The sequence below is a fragment of the Ooceraea biroi genome, chromosome 2 (genome assembly GCF_003672135.1).
Source record: "Ooceraea biroi isolate clonal line C1 chromosome 2, Obir_v5.4, whole genome shotgun sequence".
Taxonomy (NCBI): Eukaryota; Metazoa; Arthropoda; class Insecta; order Hymenoptera; family Formicidae; genus Ooceraea; species Ooceraea biroi.
Genome location: NC_039507.1, coordinates 5,702,021 through 5,725,647, shown reverse-complemented (window position 1 = coordinate 5,725,647; position 23,627 = coordinate 5,702,021). Strand labels below are relative to the sequence as shown.

The 23,627-nt window shown below is 35.1% G+C and overlaps 1 protein-coding gene across 1 annotated transcript; it reads left to right on the top strand.

Annotated features, from left to right (window-relative positions):
* Positions 1-107: 107 nt before the first annotated feature.
* On the top strand, positions 108-23,594 carry LOC105284813 (mitochondrial carrier protein Rim2). The gene is made up of 6 exons (XM_026975239.1): positions 108-544; positions 5,329-5,511; positions 5,916-6,190; positions 14,793-14,911; positions 18,429-18,648; positions 19,706-23,594. The coding sequence occupies exons 1-6, from the start codon at positions 504-506 to the stop codon at positions 19,984-19,986; spliced, it is 1,119 nt and encodes a 372-aa protein (XP_026831040.1). The 5' UTR covers positions 108-503; the 3' UTR covers positions 19,987-23,594.
* Positions 23,595-23,627: the final 33 nt, after the last annotated feature.

Here is a 23,627-nt window from a genome sequence, read left to right as displayed (position 1 = left end):
ATCGCAACTCGTCCTTGAGACGGGGCGCGCTCGGCAACGCTCGTTCGCGCTCGACAACACCGCCGACACTCACGCGGCGCTGAACCGCGTGGTGGGGGCAAACGGGGTGGTAAAGAATCTGGGGGAATCCGGCGGCAGTGCGTGGTACGTTTTCACTTCGAATGGAGTTGTTTGTCGTTTTACGTGGTGTTGAGACAGTGTACGGTGCGGTGCGGTGCGGTGTGCTTTGATTGAGTTGGTGTGTTTCGTCTAAATAAACTAATTCCGTAAAAAGGTGCGGTTCGCTGTGGTATCGTCAACTGTCGTCGCGATTGCTTCGAAAACGGCCAAGTGTTCGTAGTTGCACCCCGACAGGATACTGCGCGCCTCACCTTTCCTCGTCTCGTCCCATTTTGACTTACGACCCGGCTGCGGTCGTGTCGCGCGGCCGTTTCGCCGATCGCGAAAGTGTGCTGTGCATGCTACCGTAAACCACAAGAGCAGACTCGTGCGTTTCGCGGAGGATGTTGGATCGCGACACGGCGATACATCTCGTCGCCGGAGGGTGAGTGCATTTATTTTCGGTCAACGCGCGCGCGCGACCCGGCTCTCTGCGTCGCGGCCTTGGCTCGCTTTAGGGCCGTCTGGTGTCTTCTTACGACGTATTCGACTTACGTGATCCCGATCACGCTCGAATGCGATTGATTAATAGCCGTTTTCGTCTGTGTGATCTCGATTGCATCGAAAGCGGTTGCCGATGAATTTTCGAAGGGTCATCTTTAATACACATCTATAATGTCGCAAATCTGCAACCGTCTTATGTAAATACGCGATTTTTGGCGAATGCTCTGATCAATTTGTAGACGATTTTGCGTCACAGAAATCCGGCGAATAATATTTTGTTACGAGCGATTAGAAATAAACACTAAATTTCTCTTGCAGGATAAAGGGACATCAAAATATTCATATTTATCAGTTCGTTTTTATATTATATAAGATAATTATATCTGTGCATAATTTTTGGAAAAATAAAGCGGTTACAAAATTTTTAACGTCAAACATCAGAGACTCGCAACAAATGACGATCCAACTTGTCATTTTTATCACAGAGACAAAATGGATTGCAAATTATTCAAAAAAATGTTAATTCTTTAATTAATTTTAATTTTTAATTTTTTCTTAATTAATCTAATTCAAAATATTTAATTTTTAATTAATCTTCAATATTAAATATTTTTCAATACAGATTCTATGTCGATTAATTCTATTATAATAGTTTTGAAGTAGCAAGCGATAGAGTTCATCAATGATGGGACTAAAATTTTACGTTCAGAGGAATGTCACAACATTTGATTATTTTAAATTGATCCTCCTGGTCGTTTACATTCAGCACACTATGAATCAAATTTTCAGCTCACGGTTTCATTCAGACGTGCATTTACATTCCAGATAGATGCTCCGAAGTTTGAAAGATTTATAGCCGAGAATAGATTCTGTTCTCGCATAAAACGCAGACGTGCACGTATATAATGTATGCGTCAAAACGAGATAAGTTGATCTCATTGTCGGGACGCGTATATCGCGCGAGTTTATAGCGCATTATCACGATAAAATCCCAATCTTCTGTGCTTGCAATGTTACAAGAACGCACCATTATCAAAACACTGTTTTTTTACTTTTTTCGTAAAATAAAAATAAACCGCGCGCGAATAAAATAATATCGAATAACTGTCAATAGTTTGGAATTCTTTTATTTTTGTTTCTTTTATTAGAAATAATTATCGTTATTGAATTATTGACATGGTATTATAAAACACATAAATGCAACTTGAATGTATATCTGATCGTCGTGCTTGTCGGATGATTGGATCGAGCATCGTACGAGCGAGATTATCAGGCAATTATTTCTAACTTCATAAAGCATCTACGCCTCAACGTAGTTGTCAGAAATAAACACAGTTACGCATATACGTATCGCTCACGATAGTACGATTACAACGTGCGAGCCGATGCAGTCTGCAATTTTTTTCAGACAAATAAGATTCTGTATCTCGGAAGGCAATCCTTTTTGTCCGAGATTTCGTCGTTGGTGATTTTAATATCACCTCTGATAGCGATAGCTGCGCTAACTTCTTCATGTTAACATTCTAGCGAGACTATCAGCAGTCTACGTTTATCAGGCTTGTATTTCTAGAACCTAGAAGAATCACGGCGCCTACAATGTGCACGATACAAAAGATAGGCGTGGGTAAAACTCAGATCTATGGTTGCACTATACTGATAACCTTAAGTGATTCTAGTTAGCGATTGTCAGCCTTTCTAGTTCGTAATGGGATAGATATAGATAAGACCGGTTTTCACGTACGTCGTTTAATCCCAATCGCAATCGTGCTTTCTCTGTGTAAAGTAGTCAAAGAGCGAGAGAACGAGAGAGATGTGTCACAGAGAAATATCGAGAGAATCGCAGTTAAATTGCAATAAGAACAGATAGAATTAAATCGATGCCGGTGAAATTTTCTCATAGAGAAAAACTTGATTTAATATCTAAAAATAGAATCTAATAGCGTTGAGATATTAGGTGCCCGCTATATATACGCTATGTATGCACCGTCTTCAATAGGATACCGATAAAGTCGCAACGAACGGAGGACCGGTTCCTAAAAGGCTATTATTATTATGCAAAACCGATTTCAGATTGATTTGCGCCGGCAATCTTGATTTATTTGTTTTGCTGATTGTAACCCCGGTGATGTATTATATAAAGAAGATTTCTGTCAGTCTTCACGATTACGCAATCGAACCTCAATATGTACGCCCATAGCGTGAACAACCTTCATTGATTCACTGCAGTGATCGAATCTTGTCCTCTCTTGTATACGTGACATCTGCAGCTATAACAGACAAACAGGAAATAAAGTCTGCAAATAGTAATATTAAATCACGAACGGAGTGAATCAGATCGATTAGTCGCACTTAATTGGTTGATTCTAATTCTGCTCTGGATCATCAGATCCAAAGCTCGATTGATATATTCGTGTCGTAATAGCTTGATTTACAATGATTTTTATCCAATGCACTGATATGATAATGCGGAATCGCTCTCGTCTCGTTTTTTCGTAGCTAGGGGCATAATTCAGTAAAAAGAACAGTGACAGTGTTAACCGGTTTGATATGACTGGCGCCGAGCAATACTGAGGCATAAGATATAAGTTATTTACAAGATCGCGTGTCAGCTCGCTCGGAAGGGAATTCGACGACGCAGTTATGCAAAACGTGTGTCAGCCGTTCACGTATTTGCATTCGCTGCTTACCTGCGGGCGCGCGCGCACACATACATCACATACATGAATCACCGCATTTTTGTTCCTCGCATTTATACGGGGTGTACCAAAAATTTGACGAGCTTCGAATATTCGTTTTACGGAATGTCGACTTCATGTGATCTGAAGGAGCCATTGAAGCATGTACGATGAGGCTATGTAAGATTGCATCAGCATATGTAACGTTACTTGGCAGCGAAAGAAAAATATAATACCATATATAATAGTATATAGGAAGTGGAATCGCGTACAGCTGGAATTCAGAGAAAATGTCTGAGAAAATAATCAATAGGAAATGAGGCTACTTTCCAAGACATTTGAGAATCTATTCTTGTTGCAGTGTGGCTTGCGTCTATTGATGCAATCCGATCGACATTTTAAAAGATGATTTCTCTGAATACTGGAATCGAATTCACGTTACTTAATGAAAATTCGATAAAAAGTCTTTTAGCTTTCGGAGCTAAACATTTTATTTAGTGTAGTAAGCATTTTTAAATTCGTATTAAATTTTTAATGAAGTTACTCGCGAAATTAAAGCCAAAGTGTTTTTTCTTTATATCCTTGAAATTTAATAATTATTCTAAAACTTTAAAATTCCGGACGAATTCTGCACGTTCCGTAAATGCAATTTTTTCGCAACTTTCTTGTTTAAGTACCAAATTTTTCGCAACTGCATATTATGAAAAATAAAGAAGTTATATATCGCATACACGATATACATTAAAAGTTCTTCACAAGATATATATTCTTACTGATATAACGTATTACTGCTTGTGTAAAATATCGTTATTCGAATTTGCGGAAATAACACATGGATTTTCCGTTGCAATAAGGCCTGTTATGCACTCAGGAAGGGTTGAACGTGAAAGTGTAAATGCGCACCTGCCTCTTAGCGTGGAAAGATACGCGAGTTTACGATGAGCAACATGTGAATAGGACGCTAATTTACGGTCACTTCTCTTCGTTTTCTTTCGGGGTCGATAAAAGGTTCGTCATATACTACGCAGTAGACTCGAGCGAACAAATTTGGGTGGAGACCCTCAAAGATCAAGCGCGTCCTTTTTCATTAAATTAAGTATACCTCGTGCATGTATAATTTTTTTAGGGAAGACTTCAAATTTGCATTCAAATGAAAGATTCTGTGTCGTGTTTTCGATCTCGTTACATGCTTTGATGACTTTGATACTGATTTTTATTCAGCGAATATTACATGGCAGCTTATTTTTCGTAATTTCACTATCGGCTATGTTATTTTATCTAAAATTTCATTGAATTAAATAGAGAAGGATGAAGAAGTCTTATTTACTTTCCAAAAATATCCTAAAATCTTAATATGTAGAAATTTGCACTAAATATTTAAAGATGAATATTCTATTCTATATAACTCTAAAACTGTTTAATAAAATAATATTTTCATTGAAAAAGAAACGTATAGGAATGTAATAGTCTAATATCGTTAAAATATTAAGTACATGTACCGGTGTATGTGGATAAGTGCGATCTTCGACAGGATACTGATAACAAGTCGCAACGAACGATAAATACTTTACTAACATTGATAATTAATAAGTGCAACACGAAATTATTGTTGTAGGTCTAATTAGAAAGATTCGCGACATCATGTCAGTGAAGTTCGGTACGAGAATTCAAGTAAATATCGATTTTCTCTTGTTCGCATCATCATATTTTGTGCAGTAAACGAGCTTTTCTGCATGTTCTTCAAGAAAATATCGATTTCACATGATAAGATATCTGCTTCAAAAACATTTATCAAAGTTAAATACAGTTGTCAAATGCCAGAACTGTAGATATACATATACATGTACGCATATGTATATACATGTATGTATGCATTTAATAATATATATATATATATATATATATATGTATGTATATATATGACAAAATTAGATAAGTAATATCGATTATCATAAATTAAAAAACGAGCCTTTTGTGAACGTGAAAACCGTAATTGTAAATTTAAATAAATAACATCTTTATCTAGTTTTGCAAATTTTTTCTATTGCAGAGTGGCTGGTACGGCAGGAGCTATAGTGACTTGTCCTCTTGAAGTAGTAAAAACTCGATTGCAATCGTCCTCTTCCGGCTTTTATCCGCCGCCAGTAAAGAAAGAATTCACTTCCGGCCATCCCACGTGCAAGGGCTCGCCAACGCCCGAACAACGCAGGAAGTTATGCACCAGCTATCCCAGGTAAAATAATTAAGTAAAGTGTATCAATTACTTATGATAATTAATTGTGATATTGTATGCATCACGGTAGTGCGATATAACTTGTTCCATTTGACGAGCATATATTAATTATTTATAATGGATAATTTGCGATTTAATTTAAAGAGGAGCTCATTGCTATTATCTTTCCTTATATTCAATTCCTATATTTAATTTCCTATATTCCTATCTTTTATTTATCTTTTTTACTTTGTGATATAAAATACGGATATTTCAATAGGAAAGTATATGTGGGTCTTTTAAGAGGACTTTTGCGGTATAGATAGTTATAATTATATAATTAATAGATTTAGCTTTTAGGAACCGCGTTTCTTGTCGTTTTTTTTTTTAAACCATTTTCAAACTTTTTTCTATCGCTGTGCCAGGTATTCCAGCCACTTCGTGGCCCTCTCGCATTTCGGCGTCTCTACTTCGCCACCGCACTCCTCCCGGTATGCGCCGGGCATCTACCAGTGCTTAAGATACATTATTAAAAATGAGGGTGCACGTGGATTATTCAAAGGTCTCGGACCGAATCTCATCGGCGTGGCACCCTCCAGGGCGATCTACTTCTGCGCGTACTCGAAAAGCAAAGTCGCCTTCAACGCGATACTACCTCCCGACACTCCGATCGTTCACGTCTTCGCGGCATCCTGCGCTGGTGAGTGCAATTACGTCATTACTATTATTATATATTACATTCTACCACTCGCGATATATTAACGGTCCCGTATTCGCCCGAAATTTGCATGTTCATATCAATTTTAGCTTTTTCGAAACAGCGGATACTCATTGCGTCATCCGTTGAGAGCATGTATTGTGTAGAAATCATGAATATCTTCGTAATACTTATCCTCTGATAAAGTTATTGAACACTGTATATTAACTATAATTAACTGTGACAATATCGTACGAAGACTATGTTCCATTATTATTGCAATGGTAAGCTATTATGATCAAACACAAAAAAAAGAAACTGCCGAATAAAATAGATGCGCAGCTATACGTCAGTATAGCTTGACGATTGTCGATCAACTAAAGCCGATCGCTTCGAAATAGGTAATAATCGTATCGCTCCTAAATATTATGATATTACATTCATATTTTCTCTCCGTGTTCTACGTTGATAAGATAAGACTTCATTCTAGCGTTGTCACGTTTGAATACCGCGTGCGTTGTAAACTCTTCGTACTTTACATTTACTGATACATTTAGTCATGTCGATTTGCGTTTCGAATTTAAGTTGTATAATCGGAATTTAAATTGTACAAACATTCGTTTCACGATCATATTAGAATTCTTGATGACCTTTTTCTTTGTTTTATTCTATACGCTAGTAAAATTAGTAGTTCTTTTACAAAGTAATTAAAATTCAAATTTCCCATGCATGCATTATCTTCTCATGTATTTGAAAGTTTAATTCATGACTTTATAAAATTTCAAATTATCAATGTTACTTCTTCGAAGTTACTATATTCGATGGATTTTAAATCCATCGAATATAGTAACTTCGAAGAAGTAACATTGATAATTTGAAATTTTAAAAAGATCTATTTTAACAAATATATTTTTTAATAAATAAAATTACAAAGTGAAAGCTGATTAGATATAAATTATGAAATTGTGTAATATATAAGTACCCATGTCTTACATAAATATATATATAAATTTAATTATTATTTTGTATTATTAGCAAGGAAAAAATAATTAAATGAATGATTCAAATTAATTTTATCTTTTTACAATACCATCATTAATTAGTATATTACCTATAGTTTACTTAGATGTATATTTCATTTTGAAAAAAATGTTTGCCTATTGAAATTGCTCGTTCAATTGTTCAATTACATTCGGTACATGTACGGTTTGCACGTTGACCTATATTTTGCGTCGATGCAAATATAAATATACTGTACGGACGAAAATAATTAGTGGTTTTTATTTTAATTCTCGATGTTTAATTATTTCCGTATTTTCTGCATCGCACTATGGTGACATTCATCACACTGATTCGTTTACTTTCTTTCTACGTGTTTTGCACCTTTTGTTCTTCTCTCACTCTATAATTAATACTAAATGAATCGCACGCGTGCCGGCTAATAATAAGCGATAATTTTACAGAATGTAACACGTTGCAAAGTAATGTTATGTAACGATATTATCAACTGTGATGATAATATACTTCTTCCATTGATCGATGCGAACCAAATCAATGGCTCGGCACGACTTGCTGGTGTATCGTGATCATTAAGACACTGTTACGTGGGCGATAATCTCTATGTGTCGTCTACCTTGAACCGCAACTCGTGTCTCCATCCGCGAAATGTCATTAATTCGCTTAACTGCTTAAAATTACACTACGTAGTATATTATATTTTTTACTGCGCTATATCTCGCGCAACTATTTTTCATTGATCAGCTACTATTTTCGCACTACTCGATATTCCTCGGGAGATAAACGATTTATTTCCTCATGCGATTGCGACGCAATAACAGCACGATAAGATTGGATAATTATTATATAACAATATAGTCTCAAAATAATCGTTTTTACACTGAACCGTACTATGATTTCGTATGTCTTCTGTCACTATAAATTTTGAGAAAATCAATTTTTTGTCTGGAATACTTGAGTATGTTGTTTTCCTCGAAAACTATATGTGATAATAAAGTAGCAAGATAATCAGAAATTTTTTTTTAAAAATTGTTTCAGAAATAAAATGAAGGTTAACATGTCAATCGATGCAGTCACACGCGATAAACTTTTATTAATTTTTTTGTACCTTTATTAATTTGACTTGTCTGATTGAATTTTACTCAGAACACCCAATATGAAATTTATCAAAAAATATATTCCTACATTCTTTCTTCGCTAAGACCAAAATACTGTACATTTATAACGCCATAATATAGTGTGTGCTGAGAAATCGAATCTTGATATCACGTCATTTTTATTTTATCTTTATTTAATCACACTCTGTACTAACTATCTCATCGGCAACTCTGCAAGTTTCTTTACTCTGCAAGTTTAATGATTCACATTTACTTACATAGAGCTCGATGTGCTGACCTTGGTGATAAAAAGAAACAGAACGAAAAGTGCTGTGAACACACAGATTCACGCACATATGAGGAATTATCGCATATTATATTGTCGTCGCGTTACGTTTCCTTTCGACAAATTCATGGGAGCGACTCTGATAAACGTACGAGCGTCTGATGAGGGGAAAAAGTATTCTGCGTCTCATTCATGCATTTATCTTAACACATTCACTGCTGACTTCTCGTTCACGCCAAGTGGAGAATTAAGATTCACCGTAACGTGTCCATAATCCTTTCCGTAATTTTAATAAATAAAATAAGTGCCCTGTGTTCGTCATTTTTTATTATTATCAAACAGTCATTATGCAAATGTAAGTAATTGCATGTTATAGCTGTTATCCACGTGTTTTAGTGCATTTATTGTTTGTCGGTCACTGGTGACTGTCATGGCGATGAATGTGTTAATGGACTTGTATCGAAGTATGAATGTCACGTGTTACAGTCCACCTCGATCAACCCTCCATCCCTCTGGGAGCATAATCATGTGTACTGGCACACATATCACTGACACAATACGCGCGCTCTTTCACCTTCGATCTGTCATTCTTCAGCTATTCGAATTTCGAAATAGATAATATTTGCCGGTTATCGTGACGAGCACAATTCTCTTTATTTCATTTATAAAAGTAATAAAAATAATTGAAATAATTGAACAAATATTTAAACAAGCTGATAATATGATAGGATCGCCGATCTTTGTTGATGAGAATTCTTTACTAAGATTATTATTGTTACAAATTGCTAATTAGAAACAATGTGATTGATCATCAGGTACAACAAAATGCATGACTTAAAGACAATTTAAACTATCCCTCTTTTAAAATTCGTTTAATCGCGCAAAAGAAATCGTATCTTTTAATGTACAACATCACAAGAACAAGAATATCTAGTAAATAATGTCCGAAGTGATTAATTTTCAAGGGATAATCTAAATTATTGCACACAATAGATAAATAGAACTGTTAGTGTTCTCTCGCAAATAATATTGTTATCCGCAGACCGTCTTGTGATGTCTTCGATGCAATCGAATGCGGAAAACGTGTATTAATACGCATGTATCGAACGGTTCACTTAACATTGTCTGTACGAATCTTTCTAACGTCTAGTAATCAGCTCCACTATTATCACATGAGCCCGATATCCCGTGTCTCATTTGCATAACAAACCGGGTCTTGCAGCGGATGCAGCTCGAATGAAAAAGAGAGCAAATTGAGCGTGTGCGATTGCATGGACGTATCGACTTGATTCATTTATTAAGCCCGTTTTAGACCTATGCAATATATTGCGCAAGATTGACGCAACTTTTAAAGCAAGAAATATTGCAGAATATCATACACAAATTGCAAGCAAATTGCATGTGTTTCGTAAATTGCGCAAGATATTGAAAATGTGCTCTATTCCTGAGCAAGTTTTTGTCTGCTGGCATGCGCCATGGTTTGTACGTTTTGAGACCTGTTCTTTTTAGCTGAATTGTCTGCACTAATACAAGAAGTATCATACATCTGTTCCGTTTAGCTTCCTGCACTAGTACAGAAAGAACCTCGAAAAAGAACAAACTTTTATTAGTTTTATTTGTTTATGATTAATGCAAGGTTGATAATCGCCTCGCTATTCGCCTCTGTATTATTCGTTTTGTTATATATGTTCCTATTAATAAGCACGCTATTCCTGTATAACTGATACGTTCCTCCATGTTTTCAGTTTGTACATATTGCGTATACAGGTGCATATTGCGCAAATCTTGCGTTAAATAAAATGTACAGTATAAAACACAATACAATTTAACGACAAGCAATTGTTGCAGCAAAACATTGCTCAAGAAACTCAAATCTAGCGCAATACGTATATTGCATAGTCTAAAACGGGCTTTAGAGAACGATCTTGCACACATGATCTTACACGTGTGTGCATACGTGTACACGAGCGTATCGTCTGATTTAACTTCGTGATTCCCGCTCGAAACAGTCGCGGAAGCAACAAAGGGCGATTATTACATAACGCGGCGGTGCGCTCGATGAGGCGCGCGTTGCCGCGCGCAACGCTCGTACACTTTTCGCACCCTTGGCATTTTTTCGAAACGTACTTGCTTTCTTTTATTTGTGCCGTATGGAAACGCGCTCATTCTCAGGGATGTACTCGATATATCGTGGTCAATGAGGCCACGATAAGGACTTATCCGTATGGAATGCTGAACTTCGACCTCGCGCAAACGATTCGCTCGTTGTAGATCTGTTCGCAGGGGAGCCACGCGGCTGGCGCATGTGTTTCTTCTTCTCGCCATACGATTGCTTATCATTCGCGTCACTTTTACGCAAGTACAGCCTATCCAAGAACTTTCTTCGTATCGCGGATTTTTCCACTCGTATTGACTTGACAGCAAAAAAAAGATCTGATTATATGTCTTCTCCGTTAGAATTTTTCGATCGCTTGCGCCGGCAGAACGCAGTTTTATGCAGTCGACACTCAGAAGGAAAATAGATTACTACGGGGAATAAATAAGACAGAAATCGGCGATAACGATCGTATAACCGAGAATAATTTGCGGATAATTATTCCATTGATGGTCAAGTGTCAAGTGTCTCACTCAAGTCTCGCATCTGCGGGAGGCTGATTTGTCTCGGCTGTCAATATATGATATCGTGTGTACGTTTACGTATGCAGATAAATTATTACATAAAGTCACACGAGCATGTATCTTCTGATCAATTTTAATCGATCGGGAACTCGTAATAAGTCCCTGTCATTTGTCTTTGATAGCTCACAGTGACTCTTGCGTCCGTTGTCTCTTAACAGCTCAAAATTGCTATAACAATAAATTAAGAAAACCTGCACAAATTTGCAAACAGTAACAGAATATATAAAGAGAGTATTTTTGAACATTTAAAACGCCTTTTATTTTATTTTATTTTTATATTGTATATTATTTTATATTATTTTTATATTATTTTAAAAAGCATTACATGAAAGATCTTAAAATGTTAGAATGCTATAGAAAATATTTACATATTTATTAGGGAGAGATATTGCCATCGATTCGACAAATACCGCAGCTGCATCTGAAATATTTATTCATGTTTACTGACTCTGTGACGTTAAACTTCACGTATTTATTATAGCAAGTACATCGATCGATTCGATTATTACGAAAAGATAAACACGTACACGTGAAGCTAATAGCAATTTTGTTAAATTCCTTCAAATAGATATCCCCTTGTGTTAATATTTGATTTTTCGCACATGCTGCCTTTGAAAAGCGCTGAATCGATTGAAACTCCAGCACTGCAGAAATAAAACTTTATATTTATACTACATCTCTCTTTGTTTTTTTTGTCTGCAGTATTTACAAATCTTGTTTCCCCATCAATTTAGTAGGACCTGTTGTTAGAGAGTCGCATTTCTGCTAACTTTTTAATGCAAGACGTATTTATTGTGGTGAATACGTTATTGGAACTGTTTGCTTCCATCATTCTCTCGATTTGCCGTTCAGCTTCATTCCGATTCATAATCGGAATGCGAATGAGTGCATAATAACGATACCGTTACTCATCGTTCAAGCGAAAATCCGCATATAAACAAATGATAAATCCTGTACTCTCAAATAACGATTTTAACTCGCATTTTATTTCTTTGAGGTATAATATTTGGAACCGATTTTTTCTCGACAATAATTTGCTTCATGCATCGGTAATTTTTTATATTAACGACTTTAAATATAAATTGCCACCTTTTTTATGGGATCAAAATAATATTTTAATTAAACTTTTCCTTCAGATTTCAAAGCAGCATCACGATGTATTTGAAAAACCGTGTCCACCACAGAGTATTTCTCTCCATTTTTTATTTTGAAAAGATAATTTTTTTGTTGTCTTTATAGAGATGAAATAAAAAGATTGTTATTTCGTATATGCGACACTGATCTCTCATTCTTAATCAATATGTTGCACATATGTGGCAGTGATAGCAAACATGTTAAAAGGTGTCTCTTACGAGGCATCGACCAGCTTCATTCTTGCATCTGCTCCGAATCGTTTTTCGATGCTAGGAAGTCCGCAGTCGGACGTGTTCGACGACTCTTCTTCCCCTCGCCTTTGCTCTCTTCTCCTGCTTTGTCTTTTCCTTTTGCTCCCTTCCTGTCCCTCTTGCCTTTCTGTTATGCCGTTACGCCGACCAGCCAGAGAGTACCTATCCGACAGTGTACTTCTATTTTTAGCCGTCCTCACCACGTAATTCAATGCCCGCCTTCCCCACTCGTCTCGTGGTCGCGTGAACGTAAACGACAATAACTCTATCGTCGAAGAATCACTCTGACCGCAACGGTGCAGCCGGAATTGCATCATGATTGAAGATAAAATGCGGCACGTCAGTGATATCAGGAGCCGTCTGCGACAATATATTACGATATGTTTCTTCTTTCTAGGCGTCTCCTTCACCTCGAAAAATCCTTCGCGATTGCGAACATCGTTCGAGGCCGGGCGACGTCGTGTTTTCGCATCGCCGCATCTGGCCCCGGATGTATCCGGAGGGGATTCTCGTATCGTGCTTGATTATCAAATACGCAGCACTTGTGTTATATCAGAAAAATAGGAGCCGCGTGAACAGTGAATATCTTTCTGGAAAATTTTGGACCCGTTTTTGTCTATTTTTAGAACGTTTAATTTACAGACCTTATTAACGTTAAGCGTGATAATATTAAACGTATTAATGAAAACGTATAAATTCAGTTGTAAAATGCTTTTCCATGCAGCCTATCGTCTGATCGCATATTTGCTTGTGGAATGTTTTTTTAAAGCATTGCATTTGCAGATATTTTTCAAAATTCTTTTCTGCTCATTTCAGTGAAACACCAGATTACAATAGAATGGTCAGGAATTTATGGGATGGTCATGTCTTTTCTGAATACGTGACAAATCACAGCCACTTTTTAACTGACAAAAGTCCCGTCAAATACTTCGCATTCCTGAAGAATTTCATATCCCATGTCACGTACGAATCTGTATGTTTTATCATGTGTTTATCATAAAATTTAGCATACGAAATTGCGCAATCGCGATAATGTGCGATTGATCTGCCCATTTCCTCAATCTTTTGCCTCTCTGTGCTTAGACCGGTTTTCAACTCGATTCTCGGGTTCCGCATTGAGTGGAGTTTCAAGCAACACAAGTGAGGTAAATAAACAAGTTGCGTTGCGCGCGCGCGCGCAACAAATTGCACGTTTTACGACGCGTGATATTCAGGATTACGTAACTCCGGTGCATTACTTATACTTCATCGGCCGTGGCACAAGCAGTGCGATGCCCCCGACGATCTTTCGCAAAAAACCGGGTCAGTAAATCTATATCATATACGGTTTCCCAATTTAGCGAGCGCAAAATATTAATTTAAATTCTTATAAGCAAATACATTAAAATTAATTTACATAAAAGATACATAAGAGATAAAGACAGAAATACTGTTCTTTAATTAAATACCGAGGATTAGCATATAGATTCCTTTTGCATGGGTATTAACATAAATAAAATTAGTTTAGGAAGGGTAACGCGATAATATATTTAGCTCTTTCACCTATATATTTCCAGATAAAGAAAAAGGATTGAACTTTGTTTTTGTGAATCCTATCATGAACAAGATTAGCTTAAAAAGTATAATTTTTAAAATACTGGACTTCTTTATTATAGTATATACTATCGAATGTTAAATATTCTTTTTACGGAATTATTGAGTACTGAAATTAAATTATAAAAACTAGTACTTTATCATATTTTTCTTTTGAAATTATGCGGCACATGTTATACTACGCATATTGCACAAATCTTTTGAAACTTTAGTGACGATCTTAATATTATCTCATTTGATATAATTAACGGTGGTTTCACCTACAGATTAGACTTGCAATATAGATGATTTAAACATGATATCATTTAGATGATTCTAAAGTAATTTTCACGATACACGCTTTATGAAATATCGAGATTAAGTACATTCTATTTCTAGATAGATTAATCGGAAATCTAACTTCTATAAAATGTTCGTGAAACATAATAGTATTGTTTTCAACAAATTGTGCCCTAATCAGATTAATAAACCATTGGAGAAATAAGGCAATCCATTTGCAATTCACTAAGCATTGTGCGGATTCAATAAACGGTCGTTCACTTTTCCAGGTTTCACCGCGTGTACATTGACAAATCCGATTTGGTTCATAAAAACCAGACTACAGCTGGATCACCGATCGCAAAAAGTTACTGCGATAGAATGCATGCGGAGGATATATCGCCAATCGGTAAGATAAAATATCTTATATTTTCTCGCGATTGCACAATCCTTTTCACAGAGTTGAAAAGAGTGCGCGACATATCGACTCCCGCGAATATATCGCATAAATCCTATATTAAATCATTTTCATTGCGCAAAAAGATGACGCAAGTGAAGCTTCTCCGGGGAAATATAACGTGCGTAAGACAAAGAGCAAGGGCAAGTGGGTACATAAGATAAATAGACGAAATGGTTTGCAATTTGTGTAAATTATTCCTATTTTATTTCTATATTACATTTATGCACAACAATTAGCGTTATGTTTATTAAATAGCATCAGTAATACGATTTTAGTATTATATATTAAACGTTTAATATAATATCTATTTTTAGACGTGGTTTCAAGTTTATTTTTACATGGAAATTGTCGTTTGTTACGTGCTGAAAATTAGACAGTCATGTAGCGTTAGATACAAGGATATAAATACGTGCCTTACTCGTTCCATCATAATTGAGCTGGATAATTGCCGTCTTAGCTTCCCTTGAAACGCATAATTCCAGAGTCTCCTATTCTAAAAAAGGCGTATTAACTTCGTGAAGTTCTTTTTTATCGAATATTGAGGCCTCTTTTCCGCGACGCTGATTGGTTCTCTCGCTTGGCTCGAACTTCGTGTGACTTGAACTTCGTGTTGCGAATGTCAGAATGTCATAGTGGCTGTCAATGCGGATATATTAATTTATTATTTCTTAGGAACGTGAAAACGGCAGCTGTCAATTCTGTCAAATTTGTATTGATGAAACATGATGAAATAAATAACACCTTTAACGCCTTCTTTAGAATAGGATTTGTGTTATTTATTATATAATAAATAATAGATGAATATTATTCGAAAACATTATTAATATTGAAAAATAAAATAGCGCGCGCCTGTGGTGCTAATACTAGATAAAAATAACGTGTCATAACATATCGTGCAAATAGCCACTTAAGTAAACAGTTGAAAGTGACAAAAAATATGAGTAAAAGACAGTTAAATGTCGCATTTTTGTCTGAACAACTAGACAGCAGCTAATAATTAACATGTAATCATAATGGAGCACAATTTCACAAGAGATTGGAAAAATTTGAATGTACCAATTCAATGATATATTTTAAAAGAGTATTAAAAATTAAGAAGAAGGTATATCGCATATATATTAACGTTTTTTAATGATCTGTATTCAAGAGTGAGTGAGAGTAATCCCGCTATTATTGGGACCAAAAACACTTTGGTTCGCACTTTCCTTCTGGACACCCCGCAATCATCATCCGAGTTTTCTCGGAAATGATAATTGTCGCATTAGTGCTTTCTTTTTTGTAAATGCTGAAATTCTTGCTGGCAGTTTCTCAATAGCGTTCATCGATCGGTTATTAGTGCCAGGATGTTGTCAGAATTGTGGTGCCTTCTACGACGAGATAATTGCATGTATTGCGGCAAGGAATTAGGAAAAGATGGAAATCTAATTGAGTACTTAAAGAATGACTAGGCGAGATCGTGAAACTGGGGACGAAGTTGCAAGGGCATCACTAGACCTTTCAGTGCACGTTAGTTGCGGCCAAGATTATTTTGTCGGTCGTGGTATGTACATGCTTGTGTGTTTGTTGGAGCGGAGAGCTCTTCATCAGATATAGAACTGATGTCATCATCCTTCAATATTTCGTTTGCAAATCTTGAAGATTTTTTCAGATAGATACGATTTTATAACCATTTTATATTAATATAAAATTAATTTATATTAATTAAATAATTTTAATAATTAAATAACGTGGAACATACGAAACGTGGTCAAAAAAGCGTTAATTGTAGTTGCGAACTGTTCGGATATTTTGTAGATTATCAAAGGCAAAGTTTCAAATAGATTTGTTATCTTTTATCGAAATAGATTTAATTCAGACCAAAAACTGATAATCAATTACCAGGATATAAGATTCTAACAGCAGTGAGAAAACAAGTGGAGACTATTATCTCCTTAAAGAGAGATTGTGTCACGCGAAAACAATTTTTATTACTAAACATAAAGCAAAAAATTGTGATTATTGTAGCTGTCGTTTCTTGCAAAAAATATATGCAACAAAGAACTTTACCGATGCAAATATGTTGAGAAATCCGTTGTCAACATATTGTTTATTTGTTAGGAGCATTGTTCTCGTGTCAAATTGTTTACTTGGAAAGATAGACAACACAGTGTATATGCATACATGTACCGAAATTGCACTCGACACGCCTGAGTCGAGCCAACTTTAAAATCGGCGCCATGATCTACGAATAGTACAACTAGGTAAAAATATCTTGGAAAATACCGCGGTACGTTAAGCAACGCTCACGTAGCAAACAGATCTCTACAACTCGTACGTTATTTCATCATCCCGTACATCATTGCGCGGACATTGCGCACAAACTGCAAAGATTGCAACTATAGATTTAGTACAAAAAGTTAGCCTCGTATGAGCAATTTTGTAGAATTACAAATGCAATTGAAATTAGACTAATGAGATTAATATTGAAATTAATAATGAATGAATTAACATAAAATGTGCAAATAAAAAATGTGTGCAAATAATATACGCACAAAATAACCATATATAAGCATAAACTATAAAATTATAATCTTATAAAAATACTCATGTATAGCTTCTATATGAACAATATAATAATAACGATAAAAAAGCATTTAGAACACAAGAGACAGGTATGCAAATATTCCATACACGTTTTGCAAGCTTTAATCGTTATGATGAATTAAAAATTAAAGTCGAAAAATATACGTGCAACTTAATAAGCCATACACAATGAATAAACCACGCACTTCACTTTTATGAGTCAAAGTGATAGCGAGCACTGATAAGATGATAATTGCCTGGTTATTGATGGCCCCCTATCCTGAAACATTGTTTTATCTGGCCTCTCATGATCTCTGGTATCAATAGCGATCTGTTATCTGTTGGCGAGATACACCTTTGAATTGCTCACACGAGTAACATCCCACACGCTTTCAGCTTTCTCAATACAGTTACGAATATTTGATTTAACGCTGTCTTTAATCGAGCACGTAGATACGTATTACTTCTTTTGGACCTCCAGGTCCAAGTTTAAATATATCTTTGATAACATATCTTGTTCTTGATTATATCGCTATCTTATGGTTCACAAGTATCGTGTATCGAAATCGCGTACATTGTAATAATTCTGATAATTGATATGAATGAATGTTAATTTCGTAAGCATCGCGCAATAACACAATTGTATAATTATCTCACGTTTAAACGTGTAGCTGTCGTTGACTGGTATTAATTGTTAAACTAATTTAAAAATTTGTAACTGTTTTTCTTATCAGGAGTTGGGGCGAACAAAATTGTTACATTAACTTGCTCATAGCACACAAATTTGGGAGTCTACGTATGAAATCTTTATTAGGTGATTTATCCGTATCGCGTACTATAACAGTAACGTAAAAACAAATTAGTTTTCAGTCATAATGACAATATTTTGTTATTTTTTTTCTAGGGTATCCTAGGATTTTACAAAGGTATCGTGGCGTCCTACGTAGGTATAAGCGAGACTGTGATACACTTTGTGATATATGAAGCGGTGAAGGCGTGGCTAGCTACACACAGATCTCGAGCATCGAAGACGGATGACAGGAAGACGTTTCGCGACTTCATCGAGTTCATGGCAGCGGGCTCGTTTTCGAAAACAATAGCGTCAACCCTCGCCTATCCACACGGTAAGAACGCTACTTGTATTCGAATTCTCTGATTTTCACAACATTTAAAAAATTTTTCCTTCACTTGGTTTCAATTAATAATTTTTTAAATCATGTTTTGTCAGTTACGATAATATAGTCTAAGCGCTATAGTCGCAAAAATATTTATTATTAAAGCTGCACTGATTCTCTCTGTATTTAGCAGAGCAATATAAATTATGAAACTTTATTGTGCTCTAATTTTATTGAAAAATACTTTACATATTCTTTTCTATACTATTGCCTTTTATTGTAAAGGAGATTCTCCGAATTCGAATTCTAAAAATAGCATAAGCTATTCATAACACGAGACACTTAACGTACAATTACAGGTTTTATTCTATAACGAATGATTACGGAGTTCCGGTTGTTTGAATAAATAATACTTATTTCAATAGTATTATGCTGCAGTCTCATTTCGACATTACAAATCAGCATTATCGTGAACAAATTGCGTGCATTTTACTGTGAAATGTTGGTGAGATATACACGGGAAGTTATATGTACCTGAAGATGAATTCAATTCAGAGAAAAATATATCATCGTAAATGATAGGCAATAAAGAGCAATAAAGAACTAATTATATAATTGTATATCTCGTGTGCATTTTTATTATTTTATTTTGATCTATTTAGCTGTCGCGTGCGATAGAAATGTAATGTTGATACGCTTATAGAACTCTTATATAAAAATCTTTATTAAATATATCTGTAGCTTTCCTTTCTCTCATTTCTTAATATTTTATTTTAGCAAATTTTTAAATTAAATATTAAATTCTAATTTGAAAAAAAGAGAGGAAATTGTAATGTGATGCAGATATATGTATTACGTTCCAAAAGGTGGAGAAATATTTTCCCACAAATTAGACAGACTTTCATCCATAATTTCTCTGATCATCTCTTCCTTAAATGATTCACTTAAATGATAATTAAATGATACTTATTCAAATTAGACATTTAGTAGTAATAGTAGTAATAGTAAATTACACGTAGAATATACAGTCAGGAAAGGATATAATCCAGTCTTCTTTCCTTTTCAGAGGTCGCGAGGACTCGGTTGCGAGAGGAAGGCTCTAAGTACCGCACGTTTTGGCAAACTCTGAACACCGTATGCGTAGAGGAAGGTATGAAGGGCCTCTATCGTGGCCTCGGCACTCAACTGATTCGACAAATTCCAAACACCGCTATCATAATGGCGACGTACGAGGCGGTGGTGTACGTGCTGACCCGGCACTTCCGGCCGGTCGTCGTGAAAACATCTAGCACCGATGCGACATCCGAATTCTACAGCGAGGCCAAAGCGAAGAGGGAACTGGCCTAGGATTTGCTCACGGCCCCCGAGTAAAGGGCCACCAACCATCTCCTTGTCTCCAGTAGGCGAAGGTCGCGCGAGGGCACCGTCCTAAGATCTTATCGCACGTTTAGGCATGCTGGAAGTGCTTCGGTGCCTTGATAGGTGCTATGTAACCAGAAGGTATCAGCGCGTTGACCGCACTTTACTCTAAAAGTGTGTAGCAAAAAGTAGTCCTTCCTCCTTTCAGGTAGTATGTGCGTATGGATCCGATATACCTTGCAGGGAAAAAGAGAGAGAGGGAGAGAGAGAGAGAGAGAGAGAGAGAGAGAGAAAAGGAGAAGCAGAGAAAGAAGGTATTATGAAGAAGTGCATGTTTAATGTCGGATGGATGGAATCTGGACTTTTCATTTCTTGCTGAAACTTGAACATGTGAGCACCGGAAAAAAAAGAAAGGACTTACATTTGCGTAAGATTTATTCTTACAGGCAAAATTGTTCTTCAATACTTCAATATATTTATATATATTGAAAAATATAACTCGTTTCAAGTCTAGGACCACACGAGGCTCCCTACGAATGTAATATAATCACTGTTAACTTCCAGATCTTCGATGAGCTTTGCTTCTGGAATCGTTCTCTGTTTCACGATTCGCAGCTTCTTTCTCTGCATCTTACAAAGAACAGCTCTTTTTTTGTTAGTTTTTCTTTTATAAAACAAAAGATTACAAAGGCAAGAGAACAGAAGACACTAAGCTGCAGATTCGTTTCTTGAAATGGCTCTTAATTATTATTATTGTATCTGCTCCATGGAAGAGCATGAATTATGTAATAAAAAATGGTTTCTGATTTAGTAAAATCAGATTTAGGATTTTCAAGTCGTTTGGAATGTGATCGCTACATTTAGCTAGAAATCCATTACTTTAACCGATTCTTGTCGTAGTAGAATATTATATATTCATCTCTAAGAAAGCTTTGATAGATTGTCGTAGGACTCTAGCGAGTTTTACGGCGCGTTTGTAAAATTGTGATTTGACATTAATTTTTATCAAAAAACCAAGTTGTTTTATGTTCTATTCAATTTATACGTCTGATTTTGGACAGTACTATGGAAAATCAAATCATCAAATCAAAAACTATGGAAAATTATAGTTTACCGTTTTGATATTAATGCAAGAAACGTTATTACAAAAGTAATATCGACAGTTACAAATTATCCGCAATATAATATTTATAATGTAAGTTATTACAGGGTTATATCGACGATAAATTTTAAGTTTAAAACTTTCAATTAAAACGAACATATTTTAGATACAGTATGTTATTGTAATCTACGTTTACAACTTCTAGTTTGTTCATGTTTGTTATATCATTTTGTTATATAAAGTTACACATGTTATAGAGTTTTTCTATATATTCAACTTCATTTTGTTATGATAATTTTGTTCGTATAATTCTCATGTCACAATTTTACTATATTTCCTCATCTACTTCAAAAACCAATTTTATCAGGTGCTGAAATTGCAATTTTCTTTGCCGAAAAGTTGCTAATAGATGATAAAACGCAATCAACATTTCTTGATTGAAACCGAGATGTACATTTTATGTAACTTAAACAAAAGTAGCAGTGTTAACAATTGCAACACCTATCAGAGAACTAGCGTGTGGTAGGCTGTTCCGATAGTTTCCACTTTATTTATGTAGAAAGATGTCGCAACGTCATGTACATATCCAGAGCCTTAGGTCCTAGCCGTAAATTTACGAACGTTAAATTAGCTATATGTAACGTCGCATACGATCTTCAAAAAGAGAGCTGAAAAAGTATTACGAGGACATAAAGTCACTGTCAATATATTAGCGTACGTCTCTTACAGATCTTATTATCAGATACGCCTGACGATTTATATTAATTTCATTATTTCTTGAATTATTTTCAAATACCTTGGAGAGGTTTTTAGGGAAAGGTATCAAAAAAGAAGTTTTGTGTTGACTTTAAGATTCATATGGAGATTATGCTTTACGAAAAAAAAAAACACTCATTTTTCCAATTTTTAAACATGTAACAATCGTTAGAAAATAATGTTTCACAGTTTGTAATTTTACATTTTAATGTGTTCTATAATTGTTTCTCATTGTATTACAATGCAAACTTATAATTTAAACGATTTATGTAGTGATATATTCTTAAATGCGTGCCATTTCTTTGTATACCTTAATATATTTTTCACATCTATCAAAATCAAGATTGTCCTCAATTAATGAAATAATTAATGAAAGTATAATATGTACTTTTGTTTTTGTACAGTGATTACTTAATTCTCTATTCACATATTCACATATAATTGCATCAATATTTTATATCAACGTCCTAGATCCTAATTCGATACACTTGACACGTTTCGCACAATTTTGTAGTTCAAGAATTTATGCTTTACGTATTGTTTTCCAAAATCAATTACAAACTTGTGTTTAGTCAATCGGTACTCTTCGATTTATATTGTGACTTCGACTGAGAGAACATTAAAAACATCACGAATAACGATAGTTAATACATCCAGATTCACTGGTTATCTAGAGGAAAAACCCTTCTCTATACTGTGTACGTAAAGAAACTGTGATTTTATTTTATTCATTACCAGTGGAGCTTGGCGCTTAGCAATTAAGCAACGCGACAGGTCATGCGACATTCATATAGGATTTATATACTCTGTTTCACAAGTCACATAAATTAGATATGATAATAATATAATGTATTAGGATATATTATATTAGAAGTGACAGAAAAAAATCATCAGTTCTTTACTTTCCTTGTGCAATTAATTTGGGATTAATTTTAATAAAAATTTAATTATCAATAATTAACACTGAGAATTAAAAATTGACATACATACCCGAATATCTCGAGTTTTCTTTCCAGAATGAGTCTTGATTCAGTATCGAAGAATAGTGTGAAACTTCTGAAACATTGTATGTAATTGATATATTAATTGTTAACATCGTGTTAAGACATTATAGTACTGTTGTCAATTGTAAATGTATGCGCGAGAATTCTAAGTGCCAGGCTGTGTTGTTATTAGTCATACGTAGTCATCGCATAAGAGTATCTTTTAAAAAATCATAGAAGAGTTTGGAAATCAGATTGTCAAGTTGTACAGCATGTACAGATGTTAAATTGAGAGTCATTATAGAATTAAGCGACGAATTTTTCTAACGAAGTTGGCGACGAGAGGCGGCGAAAGTGTAAAGAGAATGAAAGAGAAATTATGAGAAAAAGTGCATGAAAAACGAGCGGTTCGTTAAAGAAGACTGATGTTGTACAATTACTTAGTATGAGAAAATTAATGCGTATATAAATGTGTACAGGCTTTTGTAACTGGTGATACAATCGGAAAAGCAATGACCTGCTGTGTAAAAAATGAGAAAATGTAAAATAAATTTTTCCAGTGTGAGAAAACTTTTTCTACATTTTCAATTTATTTTTTCATCTTTGCCAGTTATGGGACAGCCTGTATATGTATATTATCTTACATTATGATACTGTTGTAAGAAAGCTGTAAAAAAGCTGTAACGTACAGACATGTACATAATACAAAAATTTATGTGTATATAAGTATCTCAATAAAGAGTAAACTGAAGTAATATCGCATCATTCAGTCTCCAAATTTATCTCGA